This window comes from Canis lupus, chromosome 19 (assembly GCF_048164855.1).
Source record: "Canis lupus baileyi chromosome 19, mCanLup2.hap1, whole genome shotgun sequence".
NCBI lineage: Eukaryota > Metazoa > Chordata > Mammalia > Carnivora > Canidae > Canis > Canis lupus.
The window spans coordinates 3,668,591-3,685,325 of NC_132856.1; the positions used below are offsets into that span (position 1 = coordinate 3,668,591).

General features: G+C 43.6%; 2 protein-coding genes across 2 annotated transcripts in view; one reads left to right on the forward strand and one right to left on the reverse strand.

Moving 5' to 3' along the window:
* The window catches only part of RUVBL1 (RuvB like AAA ATPase 1), a 42,064-nt gene extending 33,002 nt beyond the window's left edge, over positions 1-9,062 (reverse strand). Inside the window, exons 1-2 of the mRNA XM_072784890.1 lie at positions 8,799-9,062; positions 4,831-4,917 (exon numbers count right to left, since the gene is read on the reverse strand). Coding sequence (XP_072640991.1) covers positions 4,831-4,917; positions 8,799-8,939 — 228 coding nt within the window. The 5' untranslated portion in view covers positions 8,940-9,062. The remainder of the gene's footprint in view (positions 1-4,830; positions 4,918-8,798) is intronic.
* Positions 9,063-9,876: 814 nt separating this feature from the next.
* The window catches only part of EEFSEC (eukaryotic elongation factor, selenocysteine-tRNA specific), a 266,019-nt gene continuing 259,160 nt past the window's right edge, over positions 9,877-16,735 (forward strand). The window contains exon 1 of the mRNA XM_072784897.1: positions 9,877-10,057. The gene's annotated coding sequence lies outside the window, so the exon portion shown is untranslated. The remainder of the gene's footprint in view (positions 10,058-16,735) is intronic.

The following is a 16,735-nucleotide window of genomic DNA, read 5'->3' on the forward strand; positions in this document are numbered from 1 at the left end:
ATCTCATCTGAACATCTCCTTTCTCTAAAGGCTAAATATAAAACCCCGTTATTAGTAGAGTGAGATCCTCAAGAGTGGATTAGCCATATGAACCACATATTTGCATCTCTAAAATAAGCACCATATTCCTGCCTGCCACTTAGTCAAGTCACGTAAACCATAGATCCCGTCAGCACACCATAAAGCAGGAGAGTTACCACAAGCCTTCATACACATGGAAACGGACTGAACAAACCCATAGTGCTGAGAACTTCTATTTCCTAGGAGGAAAATGGTACAATATTACAAAAGGAATAAAGGGAGTACCTGAGGGGCTCAGGCAGTTAAGCATCTGACTCTTGATTTTGGCTCAGGTCATGATCTCAGGGGCACGAGACTGAGCCCCGTATCTGCTTGTCCTTCTCCCTTTGCTCCTTCCTGCAGCCTGCACTAGTACATGCATGTACACGCTCTCTCTCAAAGAAAGAAAGAAAGAAAGAAAGAAAGAAAGAAAGAAAGAAAGAAAGAAAGAAAGACTACCATCACCTTTAAAGTCCAGAGAGTTTTGACAGATAGCATGTACACTCTCTGAAAGAAAGAAAGAAAGAAAGAAAGAAAGAAAGAAAGAAAGAAAGAAAGAAAGAAAGAAAGATTAATTTATGCTTCTAGCAATATGGTACACTAGAAAGAGCCACGCTCTTCCTTCCTGCTACAAAACACCTGGACATAAAGAAATAATAATAAAAAATCCAGAGTAGGGATCCCTGGGTGGCACAGCGGTTTGGCGCCTGCCTTTGGCCCAGGGCGCGATCCTGGAGATCCGGGATCGAGTCCCACGTCGGGCTCCCGGTGCATGGAGCCTGCTTCTCCCTCTGCCTGTGTCTCTGCCTCTCTCTATGTCTATCATGAATAAATAAATAAATAAATCTTAAAAAAAAACAAAAACAAATGTAGCACATGCATTATATTACTATTAGTATAAAAATACAAAAAATACAGAGATTATTAAAAGGAAAAGATTCGATTTGAAAACAATTTTAATGATTGTTTTAATGATCTCTCTCTCTCTGTGAGACTATCATAAATAAATAAAAAAAAAAAATTAAAAAAAAATCCAGAGTAGTAAAACTACCATCACCTTTAAAGTCCAGAGGGTTTTGACAGGAACCTCAGCAAGGTACAGTGGTAAGAGAAAACTCCCTGAATAAAAAGGAGCCCCGAAGGGCCATGCATGAGTAGAAAAGGCGAGCCATAACCAAAAAAATCCTGAAATACAAGGTATAAACTTATCCATCCTGCCATGGATAAGGAGAGGATTAGTCTTTATACTGAGGACTAGAAAACCCACTCCACAAAATTCATAGTAAGTGCCCTGGGCAGGAGGGCAGGAGGGCAATTCACAAGCACTTTCAAGAGAAGCGTCACAGAGTTGATGAGCCAAACACAAGTTCACAAGCAGACAGAATACAGAAAAAATGAAGATACTGAGTCATGAACAAGGAACAAGAGGCTATGAAAAATAGCCAGTTTTTTTTTTTAAAAGCCACATTTTGAAGGGAAAAAAACTGAACTTAAGTGGGGGATGTTCCTTCTTTACTAAAAACAAAACCAAAAGCAAGCTAATACATGTAGAATGACAGATGTAGAAAATCACCATTTTGCAACCACCAATGTATTTACTGAGAGTGCAATAACCATCAGGGAATGCTATACCATGAAGGTGAAAGGATAGTCACAACATCTCAGCGCGCCACTTACGATGAGTAATCAATTACAAAGGGAACCAGGACCTTCAAAGCAGAGCTTGGCTTCTGGCCCATTGTGTTAGCCTCCTGCTGGGATGCAATGGGAGACAACATACCTGCGCAGGGTTCCACCAAGTGTTTATCGTTTCCCACAGATAGAACAATCAGACAATTGTTGTAGGGCAGCTGTAGGATCTTCTTACAAACAACTGTCCTGGACTCTTCAAAAAAGTCAATGTCAAAAAAGAAAACAAAACCAAAAAAGGCTGGAGAGGGCAACCGTTTAGATAAAAAGAGACTAAAGACATAGCAATGACCGTAGTATGTGATCTTTGTATTCTGAATTTAAAAATACAAAAAATGACTGGAATGACTTGGAGAAATTTTAATATACACTAGACATCAGGTAATACTGTTAAGCAACATTAAATTTTCTTGGGTGGATGCTGGTACCTTGGTGTCCTTAGGAGAATGTTCTTGCACTGACTTTCAGATGGTTCAGAAATAGAGAAAATGCAAATGTCACAAAATATTTACAATAACTTATTTACATGTGGGGTATAGAGGGGATCACCATACCATTCTTTTTTTTTTTTTTTTTTTTTTTAAGATTTTATTTATTTATTCATGAGAGACACAGAGAGAGAGGCAGAGACACAGGCAGAGGGAGAAGCAGGCTCCATGCACCGGGAGCCCGACGTGGGATTCGATCCCTGGTCTCCAGGATTGCGCTCTGGGCCAAAGGCAAGCGCCAAACCACTGTGCCACCCAGGGATCCCCCACCATACCATTCTTCCAACTCTTTTTAGGTTTCAAATTTTTCAAAATGAAAAAAAGAAAAATATTCTTGGGTTGGATTAAACAGCAGCTTAGTCATAGCCTATAAAACAAATAGACTGGAACAGAAGTCTAAAGAAATCACTCAGAATGCAGCAGAGCCAAAGAGAGAGAAAATATGAAAAAGAGGTTGAAAGACAATACAAAATGAGAAGCTCTGGCCCAGGGTTTCCCAATGTTGGCACTACTAATATTTTATACTGGATAATTCCTTCATGTAAGGTCCGTGTGCTATAGGATGTTTGGCAGCACCCGTGGCCTCCACCCAACAAAATGCCAGTAGCGGTCCCTGCTCAAACAAATTGTGACAACCAAGAATGTCTCTAGATATAGCCAATGTCACTTGGGGGGCAAAAACTGCCCCAGGCTAAGAACCTCTGCAATTAAACATCATCTGACTGGAGTTCCAGAAGAGTATAAAGAGAATAAGGAAATGCAACATCTGAAGAGGTAAAATTGTAGTGATACATATCACAGTGAAGAGGTATCAAGAAACACATAGTGAAATACCAAAAACATCCAGAAAGACAAAATTCTCAAAATTAGACTTTTCAAAAGCAACAGGTATCAATAGAAATAGCACCAAGAGAAAACAGTTATCAACAGAATTATATATCAGACATAAATATCTTTCCAAACAAGAGCAACAAAATAAATGCAAACCTGAATTGACCACCAATAAACTTCTAGAAGCAACTTTTATTTTTTATTTTTTTAAGATTTTATTTATTTATTTATTCATGAGATACACAGAGAGAGAGAGAGAGAGGCAGAGGGAGAAGCAGGCTCCATGCAGGGAGCCCAACGTGGGACTCAATCCCAGGTCTCCAGGATCACACCCTGAGCTGAAGGCGGTGCTAAACTGCTGAGCCCCTCGGGCTGCCCTAGAAGCAACTTTTATATGATGTACTTTAGAAAGAAGAAAAATGGAAGGAGAGGGAAGGTAACAGTAAATACACTGGACAATCTGATGTTGCCTCCAGCGAGATAATTAAAGCTCACATTTATATGGCATTTTAAAAGTTCTTCACGAATACGCCACATCATCCTCTATTGTAAGACACTAACATAAAATATGCCATCAATTCAACTAAATGGTTAAAAAATGGTAAGTCATTATCTTACAACTGACTGGTTTAAAAACTGTCTGAAATAAGGCGTGTACTACTTCAGAAAAGGTGAAAATGGGCAGCCCGGGTGGCTCAGCATTTTAGCGCCACCTTCAGCCCAGGGCCTGATTCTGGAGACCCAGGATTGAGTCCCACGTCAGGCTCCCTGCATGGAGAGCTTGCTTCTCCCTCTGCCTGTGTCTCTGCCACCCCCACACCCCCTGTGTCTCTCATGAAAAAATAAAAATCTTTAAAAAAAAGAAAAGGTGAAGATACTTCCATCGGGTACCCATGGTGGGGTCGACACCAAAGCTGAAATGTAAAGCCTATTTCTTTACACACACAATCCCAAGCTCTTACATTCCCATACCAAGTGGCCCTTCTGAGGACCTTGCAAGGCTCAGAATGTGGGCTCTGATCTATTTTGTGTACCTCAACAGTCCTCTCACAGATCCCAACAAGCCATACTGCCTCCTCTGCCTGAAAGCCCTTTTCTCCCCCGAAACCAAACTCACCCCCAACTCTGCAGGGCAAATGTCAAGTCTCGACCCTTCCAGCTTTACCAGCCCTTGGTGCCACATCCAGCTCAAATCCCAGCTGCATTTAAGACCAGTCAGTACCTCAAAGCTTAGTGGCCCACTGAAGTATGTTGTGCTGTCATGGTTTCCTCTCTCTGCCCTGGAGAGACTGGAAGCCCCTTAAAGATAAAAACCACCTAATTCCTTCCTTCTTCCTTTCTTTCCCCATCTCTTACACAGCCAGAAGAGTGCTAGGTAAAGTTAGCCTTCAGGAAAATGGTTGCTGACTGATTTTCTTTCCCCCTCAAAAAAGATGTCATCCCCAAGATTTAATGAAGCCCTAGGCCAACAGAAATGTGTTTCCAAGGTAAAGGAGACTGGAAAGAGATAAAGGACAAATTCTAGACACAATGGAGACCCCTCCAAGGAGTTCATCCTCTCTTCTTTGGAGGTCAGCCAGGATAATTTGAATTTTAGGAGTATGGATTTTAGACACTCTATTGTTTTATTGCACATTAGTTTTTCAAACATACGTATAACCAATTTAGCTAAACAAAGACTAGTTAAGACACGAATTCAATTTGGCTTAAACATTAAGATCATTCTCTTGGGTAGATTTAAAAAATGAGAGAAAAGGAGTACCTTGCCAGTTCCAGGAGGTCCTGCCAACAAGACAGCTCTTCCAGCCATTTTCTTGCTTTTGATTAATTCTACTATCACACCACATGCCTAGACACCACAATGGAAAGAAATAATAAATCAGTGTTAAAATGTTTCACATGGGGAAAAAGTCCAGTCTTTAGTCCAAACAACTCACATACTCATTTAGCCAGCATGAGTGCCTCTATGCTGCAGGCACTGTTCTAGGTGCAGATGGGCAGTGGGTGACAAAAAGAAAGTCTTGTGGTCTGGTGGAAGGGGCACACACAAAAATACTGTAGAACTACTGTAAAGAAAAACAGGGTAATGATCTGGGGAAGCCTCTCTGAGGAAACTACATTTGGTATGTGAAGCTCTGGACAAAGGGGAAGAAGTGTTGCAGACAAAGGAAACAGCAAATTCAAAATGCAGGAATGAGCTTGGCAAATCCAAGGGACAAAAAGGTTGCAGTGACCAAAGCATAGACAAAAGAAGAATAGGAACATGAGCTTCAAGAGGCAGGCAGGGGCCAGGACTCAGAATAGTATTTTATTTAGTCCATAGTAAAGTTTGGATTTTAATCTACATGTAATGGGAAGCCACTGAAAAGGTCTTCGGCTTTGTGTTCCATGATGATTTCTTTTTAAAAACCTCGATGAGGGGATCCCTGGGTGGCTCAGCGGTTTAGCGCCTGCCTTAGGCCCAGGGCATCATTCTGGAGTCCCAGGATCGAGTCCCACATTGGGCTCCCTGCATGGAGCCTGCTTCTCCCTCTGCCTGTGTCTCTGCCTCTGTCTCTGTGTCTCTCATGAATAAACAAATAAATAAATCTTTAAAAAAAAAAAACCTCGATGGCACTGTGTGGAGAATGGTTGGTAGGGTTACAAATGGGAGCAGTGATTTCTAGCTTGGGGACACGGGGTAGGCTCCAGGTGCCTACACACCTCCCAAGTCTGGGAATGAAATTGAAAACAAAATTGTGTATATAAGTGTCTATAGGCATTTTTCCAGGGAGGAGTAACAGTTTTCATCAGATTCCCAAGTTAACTTATTAAGGGTTAAGAACTAAGGCATACACCACTAGTTGGCCATGGCACACGTGAGGTTAAACCTAGTGCACCAGTAAGATTAATTGAATGCCTTTTGGAATCCTCAAGAGTAAATTACTTGATGATTTGTTGTTATACCTTAAGTTCACGCTAACTCTCCAAATACTACTAAGCCATTTACAGTACATACACACATATATATATATATCTATAAATGTGTGTATATGCAAATTCCATAAATGGGTTACTAATTTTTATATATTTTAGGATATTTAACTATAAAGAGTCACATTTAGTCAACACTTATATCTCAGGACTTCATGGTTTCTTACATTGATTTAATAACCTAATATTGATCTTAGGGGAGGCCATAGCTCTTCTCTCTAGGTGGTGACAGGGTGTTGTGAACATATCCTATCTCCACTATCACTACTTTCTTTGGACTGTGGAGAAGTACCCTGGTCACACACTTAGCCACTCCAAAAATGTTCAAAGAATGTGCGTGTAGATGGGCTACATTCCATTTTTGGCTCAGTTGGAAAAGCATCAGTGCCCTGAAGAGAGCCCAGAAGCTATTCAGATGCTGCATTTCTAAGAAAATAGAGCCACCCACTATGGTCTTCCCATAGAACCTTGTGATGTCATAATCCTCAGCACTCTTTGGCAAGAAACTTTCCAAACCATGGTTATGTACTAGAACCTCTTCCATTTACTCTCCCTCAGTTTAAGCTCCAAATTCTCCTCAGTGATTTATGTTCGGTTGAATTCTAAAATTTAAAAAGAACTAGAAAGGCCTTTAAAAGATCACCTAGTCTAATTCTCTCATTTTTCAGGTAAGAGGATATTAAGCACCAGGGAGACAGACTGCTGATGTGATCAGTCATGCAAGGACCTGGAAGCTGCAGTAGGATGCCTATTAATTCAATAAATGAACAAATACTGAGCTCTGATAATGACTGAAGTTTGGTGTATATAATCATATTTAATCACCTCTATTGTCAGGAAGCTCATATTCATAAGGAGGCATAAAGCATCAGAGTTAAAAACATGCATTCTGGAATCAGACAGGCTGGGGTTTAAATCCTGTCTCTATCACTATCCTGAGTGACCTTGACCTACTCACTTAACCTCTGTGAATCAAATCACCTCCTCTGAAAACACTGTTCATAATAGTGGCACGCATGCTAAAAGAGTTTAAGGTGAAGTGTACTACTGTCTGCAACTTACTTTGTTTTTTTTGTTTTTGTTTTTGTTTTTAAAGATTTTATTTATTTATTCATGAGAGACCCAGAGAGAGGCAGAGACACAGGCAGAGGGAGAAGCAGGCTCCATGCAGGGAGCCCGACGGACGTGTGACTGGATCCTGGGTTCCCGGATCACGTCCTGGCCTGAAGGCAGGTGCTAAACCGCTGAGCCAACCGCTGGCTTACTTACCTGGAACTTACTTTGAAAGTCTAAAGTGCATTGGTGGATGGATAAATGAGATGTAGGACAAACCAACAGAGATGTTCATTGTAGAATTCAGGCACACAGGTACTGGCTATACAAGTCTTTTAACTTTTTTGTACATCTGAAGAGGCAGACAATTACTAGTGTGGAAGTGAAAACAAGGAAACCGAGATAAAGCTGCCTGGCACATAGCAAGCACTCAGCCAGTGTCCGCTATTTTCAGTAACAGGTTCTTGGTAAACAGAAGGTGGATGAAAAGAAATTTCAAAGTCCCCTGAGCCTGCCAATAGTTTCCATTTTGGGAAAATGATACTCAAAATAGAAACCAGAGGCTTTTCTTTGGCCCTGTCATTTAGCACTATCAAGCTAGGAGGCAATAGACTTAACCTGGTATTATGTGCAGGTCTCTGTAGCTAACGAGCCAGGGCAAGGCCAAGGGGCAGGGATCTGACATTAGAGCACAGCAGGCTGAAAAGTGGCCGTACTATCAGAGAGAGAGCACTGATTTGAGAGTCAGGAATACATGTGGGTACAAATCCCAGCACGATCATTACTAAACTGAGTGGCAAGTAGTAGGTTAAGTGATCTCTCCCACCCTCAATTTTTTTCATCTGCAAAATAGCATACAAAGAGCTTGAATAGCTTCGTGATTATAATGTAGGTGAAATGACTTGCATCACTGCCACTTAAGTGGACCTAAAAAAAAATTTTTTTTTAAAGTTTAAAAAAAAAAAAAGGAAAGTGGACCTGCGGGCTCCTGGGTGGCTCAGGGGTTGAGCGTCTGCCTTTGGCTCAGGGCGTGATCCCGGGGTCCTGGAATCGAGACCTGCGCATCGGGCTGCCCCGCAGGGAGCCTGCTTCTCCCTCTGCCTGTGTCTCTGCTTGCCTGTCTCTCGTGAATAAATAAGTAAAATCTTTTAAAATAATAATATTTTTTAAAGAAAGAAAAGACAAGTGGATCCGACCGGAATGGTCAAAAAGGATGCCGCGAGTGTGGTCTTCACGACTGCCTCTTCCCTCCTTCAGCCCCAAGCCCTGGGAACCACGGTGATTTTTCTAAGGCTGGTCACCTCCCTTCTTATAATCCCCATAGCCACTCACTGCCTTCACGGAAATCCAGATTCCCTCCCGCGTCCGACAAAGCCCTGCAGGCACGATCTCCACCAAAATGTAGTAATTATTTTATTTACTGGTTAAACGTTTGAGGTCTGACCCGTCCAACATGCAAGCTCCACGAGAGCAGGGCCCTAACTAGCTTCTCCCCAGCTTCTCCCGGCGCCGCGAGGTGCGCCGGCAGCACCGGTTCCCCCGAGCGGCCGCCCTCCGCGCCCCAGCGCGGGCCTCCCTCGCCGCCCCCAGCGCGGGCCCCACCGCCCCACCGCCCCACGGAAAGCCCGCGGACGCCCACGCGCGCCCCCCCTCCCCGAGCTCCCCACGCCCGCGGCCCCTCCACTCCCCGCCGGCCCGCCACACCTCTCGCGCGTTCTCCTGGCCCACGAGCCCCGAGGCCGCCTGCTTGGCCAGGCCGCTCTCGTCCAGCCCCAGCCCCTTCACGTGGCTGTGGGAGGCGATGCGCTGCGTCTTCGTGGTGCTCTTCACCTCCTCAATCTTCATCTTGCGGACGCCGGGAGCCCAAACCCGCGCGGAAAACCGAGAGCCAGCGCCACACGCCCGGCGCCTGGGTTACCATGCGGCTGTTACTAGGGCTCTTTGTCAAGGCCCGCCTTCCTCGGCGTGCCATTGGCGCGGGCGGGAACGCCTCCGCCCTCCATTGGCTCTTGGCTGCGCCCATCGAGGCTGCCGGTAGGGCTCCGCCTACTCACTTCCGGCTGTGTGGCGGGCTCGGCTTCCCCCGCAGCCGGCGCTTCCTGCTCTGGTCTCGGAGCGAGAACGCCCGGCGCTTCCTCTGGGGCTGGGACGCTGCACAAGAGGGGGGTCCTGGAGTCCGGCTCCTAATCGTTGCCACTTGGACGCCGTACTCTCCTGAGGAGCTCAAATTAGAACCCCCGATTTGGAGATGGGGGAAAAAACAGGTCTAGAGCTTAAGCTTGGATTTTTGCGTGCAAAGCAGTTTTCTGACTCCCAAGCCTAGAGAGGCTCAGCTCGGCCAACCACCCCCACTCTGGCTCCCCTCGGGATGCTCCCTCGAACTGTTTTCTTCCCTTCTCCTGGCCTCCCCACCCCCTCTTTATTTAAATAAAGTTGACAGTGAATAGCATTTTATGTTTCCGAAATTCTACCTCCCTGTAAGGTAGTACAAGTCCTAATGCAGGTGAAGATGCAGACCAAAGCCCAGTAACTTGCCCAAGAATAATCACATTACTGCACATGGGATAATCAGCCTAACTGGAGAGCTTGGCGGAGGACTTACGGCTTCACAGCCTGTGTGATCCTCATCCCATCCCACACATCAGATGATGTAGCCAGCGAATATGCCTTGTCAGATTCCATAATGACATTCACACTCCTTGTGACACAATGTACTGCCATCCACTCATTCAATAAACATTTGTTAGCACCTGCTACCAGCCAGACACCACAAGGCACTACGTATGACAAAATCTGCAGAGTTGACAAGCGCTTAGTTAGGAAACTTGTAACATGAGATGTTCAGGAACAGGTATACCTACCCAGTGTGCAAGCCCAGAGCAGGGCCACCAAAAACAGCCTGGAGAGCCACAGAAGACATCATGAGGAGACAACGCCAGTGCCGACTTCCTCAGGGGCAGTTGGTATGTTACTAGTTTACGGACGAATCTAGAGAAAAGGAGGCACTTGTCTAAAGCTTAAGAGAACTTGAATCAGGTTTGAAAGAGCCTCAAGTCAAATCCTACTGTAGTGCTTTCTGACTCTCACATCTTGTACTTCTCCATTACTTTTGAATCTAGCTTTCTATTTGCAGGATTACCGGGTCAATGTTTGTCTCTCCCACAAAACTGCAGGCATTATGAGAGTGTAGACAACATTTGTATTCACCATTTTAACCCAAGTGCCTGGCACATAGCCTGGTTCACAATGAGGTCTTCTTATGAATTCAAATAAGATTCTATACCACCACATACACACTTCAGTCATGAAGTTTTGCTGCATGTATCTTAAACACTGGGTGTTATGGGACTTGGTAATGATTTCTGTCCGTGATTAGAAGGTTTTGGCATTTTCAGAGCATGAAAGAGCAGAGGCAAAGCCTTGGAAGGCTGACTTGGTTAATACTGGTGGCCTATGAATCATCAACCCAGGACACCAAGAAGATTGCCTAGCACCTCATTGACTTTTTCCCTGATTATTACCCATAGGTAAGGAGCAATGCCTTTCACCCTGTAGAGGAAAAATCCTTTCCCCCATTAGGTGTCAAAGTGAGGCATTTTATTGGACTAATTGCTTTGTGTATTGTCCAGTTAGGAGAGAAGACCTTTTTTACATTTAGTATTTTAAGCCCCAGACTTTGGCACAAAAAGGATTTCCTTCCAGAGGAAATGGGGGGTGAAGGCTGGGGAATAAGGATTTTGAGGCCCTCAGAGAGGACGGAGTTTGTCCAAGATCAGAAATTGAGCAAATGCCTGACAGAGCCTAGACCCCACATCCAGTGGAGAAAGACAGGTGTGGTTGCAGAGCCGGACAGTTCCTTTAATTTCAATAGAAAACTATGCAGGAGGCTGGTGTCAAGAAACACAAGGTGAGTAAAGGGTAGGTGAGGCCCACAGTAGTGGCCATATTTTGGCTACCCAGCATCCATCCTGCTGCTTCTAGCTACCAGCAGTTTAATTTTCTTTAGAGAACCACCGTTCCCTGACTTTGAGTCTGAATCTATAGTCTAAGACTTTGAGTCTGGGTCTCTAAATTTCTTTAGAGAACTTTCCCTGACTTTGAGTCTGAGTGGATTGGATGGGTTGACCCTAACCCATAACTTTGTTTCAGGAATGGACATGGGCCTGACCTGGCCTATCAAAGTATCCCATGCCCACCCCCCTCCCCCAAAAAATGATGATTGGTTCAGAAATGTAAGCAGACAGACCAATGACACTGTGTCCTGGTACTTTTTTTGGAAATGCCAAGAAAAAGACTTGAGTCATGGGTTTCCAGGTCATCCTTGTCAGGTCATAAGGAGACTCTGCCTAGGAGTGAAGCTGACACAAAGGAAAAGAAAGCTGGCAGACATTTCTTTTTTTTTTTTTTTTTAAGATTTTATTTATTTATTCATGAGAGACACAGAGAGAGAGAGAGACAGAGACAGAGACAGAGACACAGGCAGAGGGAGAAGCAGGCTCCATGCAAGGAGCTCGATGTGGGACTCAATCCTGGATCTCCAGGATCACACCCCAGGCTGCAGGCGGCTAAACCGCTGAGCCACCGGGGCTGCCCATGGCAGACATTTCTAATGAAATCCTTTACATTCACAGATACAGCCTGGCCCTACTTGCATTGTAAATGGCACTGATATTGTGGCTTAAAATAGTGTAAGTTAGGTTTCTATCCATGGGTACTAAAAATCCTTACCAATGTAATGATATATATACAAGTAATTGTGTGGACTGCCACATTCCAGCAGTGTGCTGTGCAACACTCCCCGACCTGCTATCTCTCTCATTCTCTCACTCCTATGACCCTTGCTCTTTCATCTCCAGTTCCGTGACTCCATGTTTCTCCAGTCCAAGCTTGGTCATTTCAGCCACTTGTTTCTCAACCCCTTCTGCTGCTTCTTTGCTTTGGCTTCTTTCACACCTGACCTTTGAACTCACAAGCCCAGGTCAAGCCTACCTCTGCCTTCACCACTGCCTCATGTAGGCAGAATAAAGAGCCTAGCAATGAAGCCTCATTTATGTGATCAGGGGTGCCAAGACCATTCAATGGGCCAATGGGAAGGAGCAGTCTCTTCTACAAATTGTGCTGAGAAAACTGGATATTCATGTGCAAAAGAAAGAAGTTGGTTCCATATCTTATACAATATACAAAAGTTAACTCAAAATGGATCAAAAATTTCCACTGGGGAACTTAACCTAGAAATCTCTTAGAAGAGGGGCACCTGGGTGTCTCAGTCAGTTAAGTGTCTGCCTATGGCTCAGGTCATGATCCTCCCAGGTCTTGGAATCAAGTCCCATGTCAGGCTCCCTGCTCAGTGGGGAGCCTGCTTCTTCCTCTCCCTCTGTCCCTTCCCACTCCCTTCCCCTACTTGAGCACTCGCTGTCTTTCAAATTAATAAATAAAACTGTAATAATAATAATAAAAAAAAACTCTTAGGGATGCCTGGGTGGCTCAGCGGTTGGGCATCTGTCTTCAGCCCAGGGCATGATCCTGAAATCCTGGGATCGAGTCCCACATCGGGCTCCCTCCATGGAGCTTGCTTCTCTCTCTGCCTATGTCTCTGCCTTCTCTCTGTGCCTCTCATAAATAAGTAAATAAAATCTTAAAAAAATAAAAAAAAAACTCTTAGAAGAAAACATAAGGGTAAATCTTCATAAACTTGAATCTGGCAATAGTTTCTCTTTTTTATTATTAGAATTATTTATTTATACATAGAGAGAAAGCAGGGGGAGGGGCAGAGGGAGAGAGAAACGCTAAGCAGACTCTACACTGAGTGCAGAGCCTGACTTGGGGTTTGATTTCACGACCCTGAGATCATGACCTGAGCTGAAGCCAAGAATTGGATGCTCAACTGATTGTGCATCCAGGCGCCCCAGATTTGGCAATGCTTTCTTAAATTTGGCACTAAAGGCATACACAACTAATGAAAAATTAGAGAAGTTGGACTTGATAAGAATTTAAAACTTTTGGGCATCAAGGATTCTATCTCTCAACAAAGTGAAACAATAACCCACAAAATGGGAGAAAATATTTACAAATCGTATATTGGGAGAGAGTTTAATATCTAGGAAATATAAAAAGCTCCTACATCTCAACACAAAAAAATGAGCAACCCATTAAAAAATGAGCAAAATACTTGATAGACATGTCTCCAAAGAAGATATACAGATGGCCAATAAGCACATGAAAAGATGCTCAACATCGTTGGTCATCAGGAAAATACAAATCAAAACAGCACTGAAATACTACTTCACACCCATTAGGGTGGCTATAAGGAAGAAGGAAGAGGAGTGAGGTGCTTCGGTGGCTCAGTTAAGCGACTGCCTTTGGCTCAGTTCCAGATTGAACCCCACATCAGGCTTCCTGCTCCAAGAGGAGCCTTCTTCTCCCTCTCCCTCTGCCTGCAACTTCCCTGGCTTGTGTTCTCTCTCTCTCTCTCTCTCTCTCCCTCTGTCAAATAAATAAAAATCTTTTTTAAAAATAGAAGAAGGAGAAGAAGAAGAAAAAGGAGAAGGGGGAGAGGGGAGGAGGAGGAGGAGAGAGGGGAGGAAGGAAGAAAGGAAAGAAGGGAAGGAAAAGAAAGAAACAAAATAAGCATTGGCAAGGATGTGGAGATTTGAAACCCTGTGCATTGTGGATGGAAGTGTAAAAAATGCAGCTGCTGTGGAAAACAGTTTGTTGCTCCTCAAAAAGTCAAACACAAATTTATCATATGACCAAGTAATTCCATTCCTAGACATATACTCCAAAGAACTGGAAAAAGGAATTCAGAAGATAGCTGTAGACCAATGTTCATAGCAGTATTGTTCACAGGAGCTGTGATACTGTGATTCATAACAAAAATACATATTTGGTCTGTTAAAAAAGAAACAACAGATTCAAAATGGAGTCACTTGTGCTGAGTCTCGTGGCAGCAAACCAAGACTAATACCTAACCTAATTGCAGTTTCAACCCCTTCCAGAAATATGACTTTAACCAGTCAGTCTGGAATTATCTGGTCAGCACTAGGGAGGTAGTCTGCCTTCCTTTGGGGACAGATTACCAAAAGAAGGAGACCAGACTAAAACAATCCACTCTTTGCTAGAAACTTCCTTTTTCTTCCTATAAAAGCCCTCCATTTCGTACAACTCCCTGGAGGTTCCTTCTATCTGCCAAGATGAGATGCTGCGCAATTCATGAATCATCAAATGAAATCAATTAGATCATCATGAGTTTTGTTTTTTAATAGGTCTTTGCGCTGTTTCTGGCATCAAACTCGTAAAGCCCTTGGTATTTCCTAAGGCATGAGAGAGCTAAAGGTCTATTATGTTAATACGGGGACTTTGGACGGCACCTTAGGATGGGGACTGGTTACCAAGAGAACCAAACAAGTGATTAAAGGGTTGGCACTTGCAGTCCCTCCTCCCTGGCCTCCAGGGAGATTAGAGGGGCTGGAGATTGGATCAGTAGCCAATGGCTAATGACTTCATCAATCATGCCTATTAATGAAGCCTCCATAGAAACCCAAAAGGACAGGGTTCAGAGAGGTTAAGGAACACATGGAGATTTGAGGAGAGTAATGTGGTTAGAGAGAGCATGGGAGCTTCAGACTCTTTCCCCATACCTTGCCCTATATATCTCTCTTCATCGGGTAGTATGGAGGATATCATATCCTTTGATATCTTTGCAATGTTAAAAAAAGTAAAATTTAACTGAATAAATTTTAAAGATGTTTTGGCTGGATTCAACAATTCATGAACTGGGCAGCATCCAATTAGCAGAAAGGATAGGCGAGGAGCCTCACAAAATGAAAGACTTTTATAGATAGAAGAGAGCAGGAATAAGTAAGTTCCAGTAGACCAAAAGAATTGGGTTGGTTATTGCAAAGTTACTTTATTTAGGGGACGCAGGGTCTATCAGGCAGATTACCTAGCACTGCCAATCAGGTGATTCCTGATAACGGATTTAAGATCCTATTTCTTAAAGAACCAACATTAATTAAGTCTTGGTTTGGTGGGGATGCCTGGGTGGTTCAGTGGTTGAGTGTCTGCCTTTGGCTTAGGTCATGATCCCAGGATCCTGGGATCGAGTCCGACATCGGGCTCCCCACAGGGAGCCTGCTTCTCCCTCTGCCTATGTCTCTACCTCTCTCTCTGTGTCTCTCATGAATAAATAAATAAAATCTTAAAAAAAAAAAAAAAGGCTTGGTTTGGTGATGTGGGGCTTAGAATAAGTGAGTCCACTGGGGTCTTATTGTTATGTTTTTAACAATTCCCCCCCTTTTGATCAGATGTTCAGCATAACCAAAGGATGTAATCACAATGTAGGGGCACCTGGGTGGCTCAGTGGACTAAGCATCTGTCATCAGCTCAGGTCATGATCTCAGGGTCCTGGGATCGAGCCCTGTGCATTGGCTCCCTGTTCAGTGGGGAGTCTGCCTCTGCTGTTCTCTCCGCCCCCCCCCCCTTTCTCAAATACATAAATGAAATCTAAAAAAAAAAAAAGAAAGAAAGAAAGAAAGAAAGAAAGAAAGAAAGAAAGAAAGAAAGAAAGAAAGAAAGAAAGAAAAGTAAAGCATTAGCCCTACTCCCAGCTACTGCTCTATAATCCTGTTTTTTTGCTGAACCTGTATGGTATTCACAGGGCAAAATGTCAGGTTAACATTCTTTAAGTCAGTTGTTCTCTCTGTCCCTTTTCTGACATTCTAGTAGGGAGATTCATTTGCTTGGTCCCAGTGGCTGGGAATATGTACTTAACACTTTTGAGAGAATATGGCACACCAAGGAGACTATCATGCTTATTATAAACAGTACAATTCCCAATGTGTGGAGTGCAGTTCACAGCCATGGTCCCAAGATCCCAGCCAATCAAAATCAAATAAGTCAAAGAAATACCCAGGTAAAGGAATCACTTTTTAAAAACTGATTGGCTTACTAACTGATCTTGTGTTTCCACATCCTCACCAGCATTTGGAATTATACACCTCTCCGATTATTGGCAACATATTTGGCATGCTTGTTATTTCAGCCCCAGGCTGATTTCTGTGGACAGAGCAGAAATAATTTTGCTAGCAACTTAAAGGTGGTACAAAGACATAAAATTAAATAATATTGATTTTTATAGTAAGAGCATTATTGTCTTTCTAATTCTCTTTCAATAAAGTCTTAGGGGGCAGGGTGTCACTTTAACACCTTCCTGGCACTTGCTAATCTCCCTAAGGACTCTGAAACCAAGGTTTTTGAGGCCTATTTATTGCAGGTGATGGTTTTCCTATGTATAGGAAAATACTTTTATTTAAGTTGAAAAGCCTGTTACCTTAAAGAAACATATAAGTGGTAGGTGGTACTTGAATGGGACATAATCTATGAAGATGCTTCTCATCATTGGGGCTGAAGGAAATTAACAGAACATGGAACAGCTGTCCGAGAACAGAAGGGTCCCGAGTTCCTGGCAGCATGGAAGCCTCCTACTCCAGCACAGATGGCCTAGATTCAAATGCTGATGTTTTCTGAGCAAGGTCTCTCTTCAGGTCCACTTCCCTGTCCTGTGAAACAGCAGTAACAACACTCACGTGCAGGATTACTAAGAAAATTAAATGAGACCTTTCACAGGGGGCTCCAGCATCAGA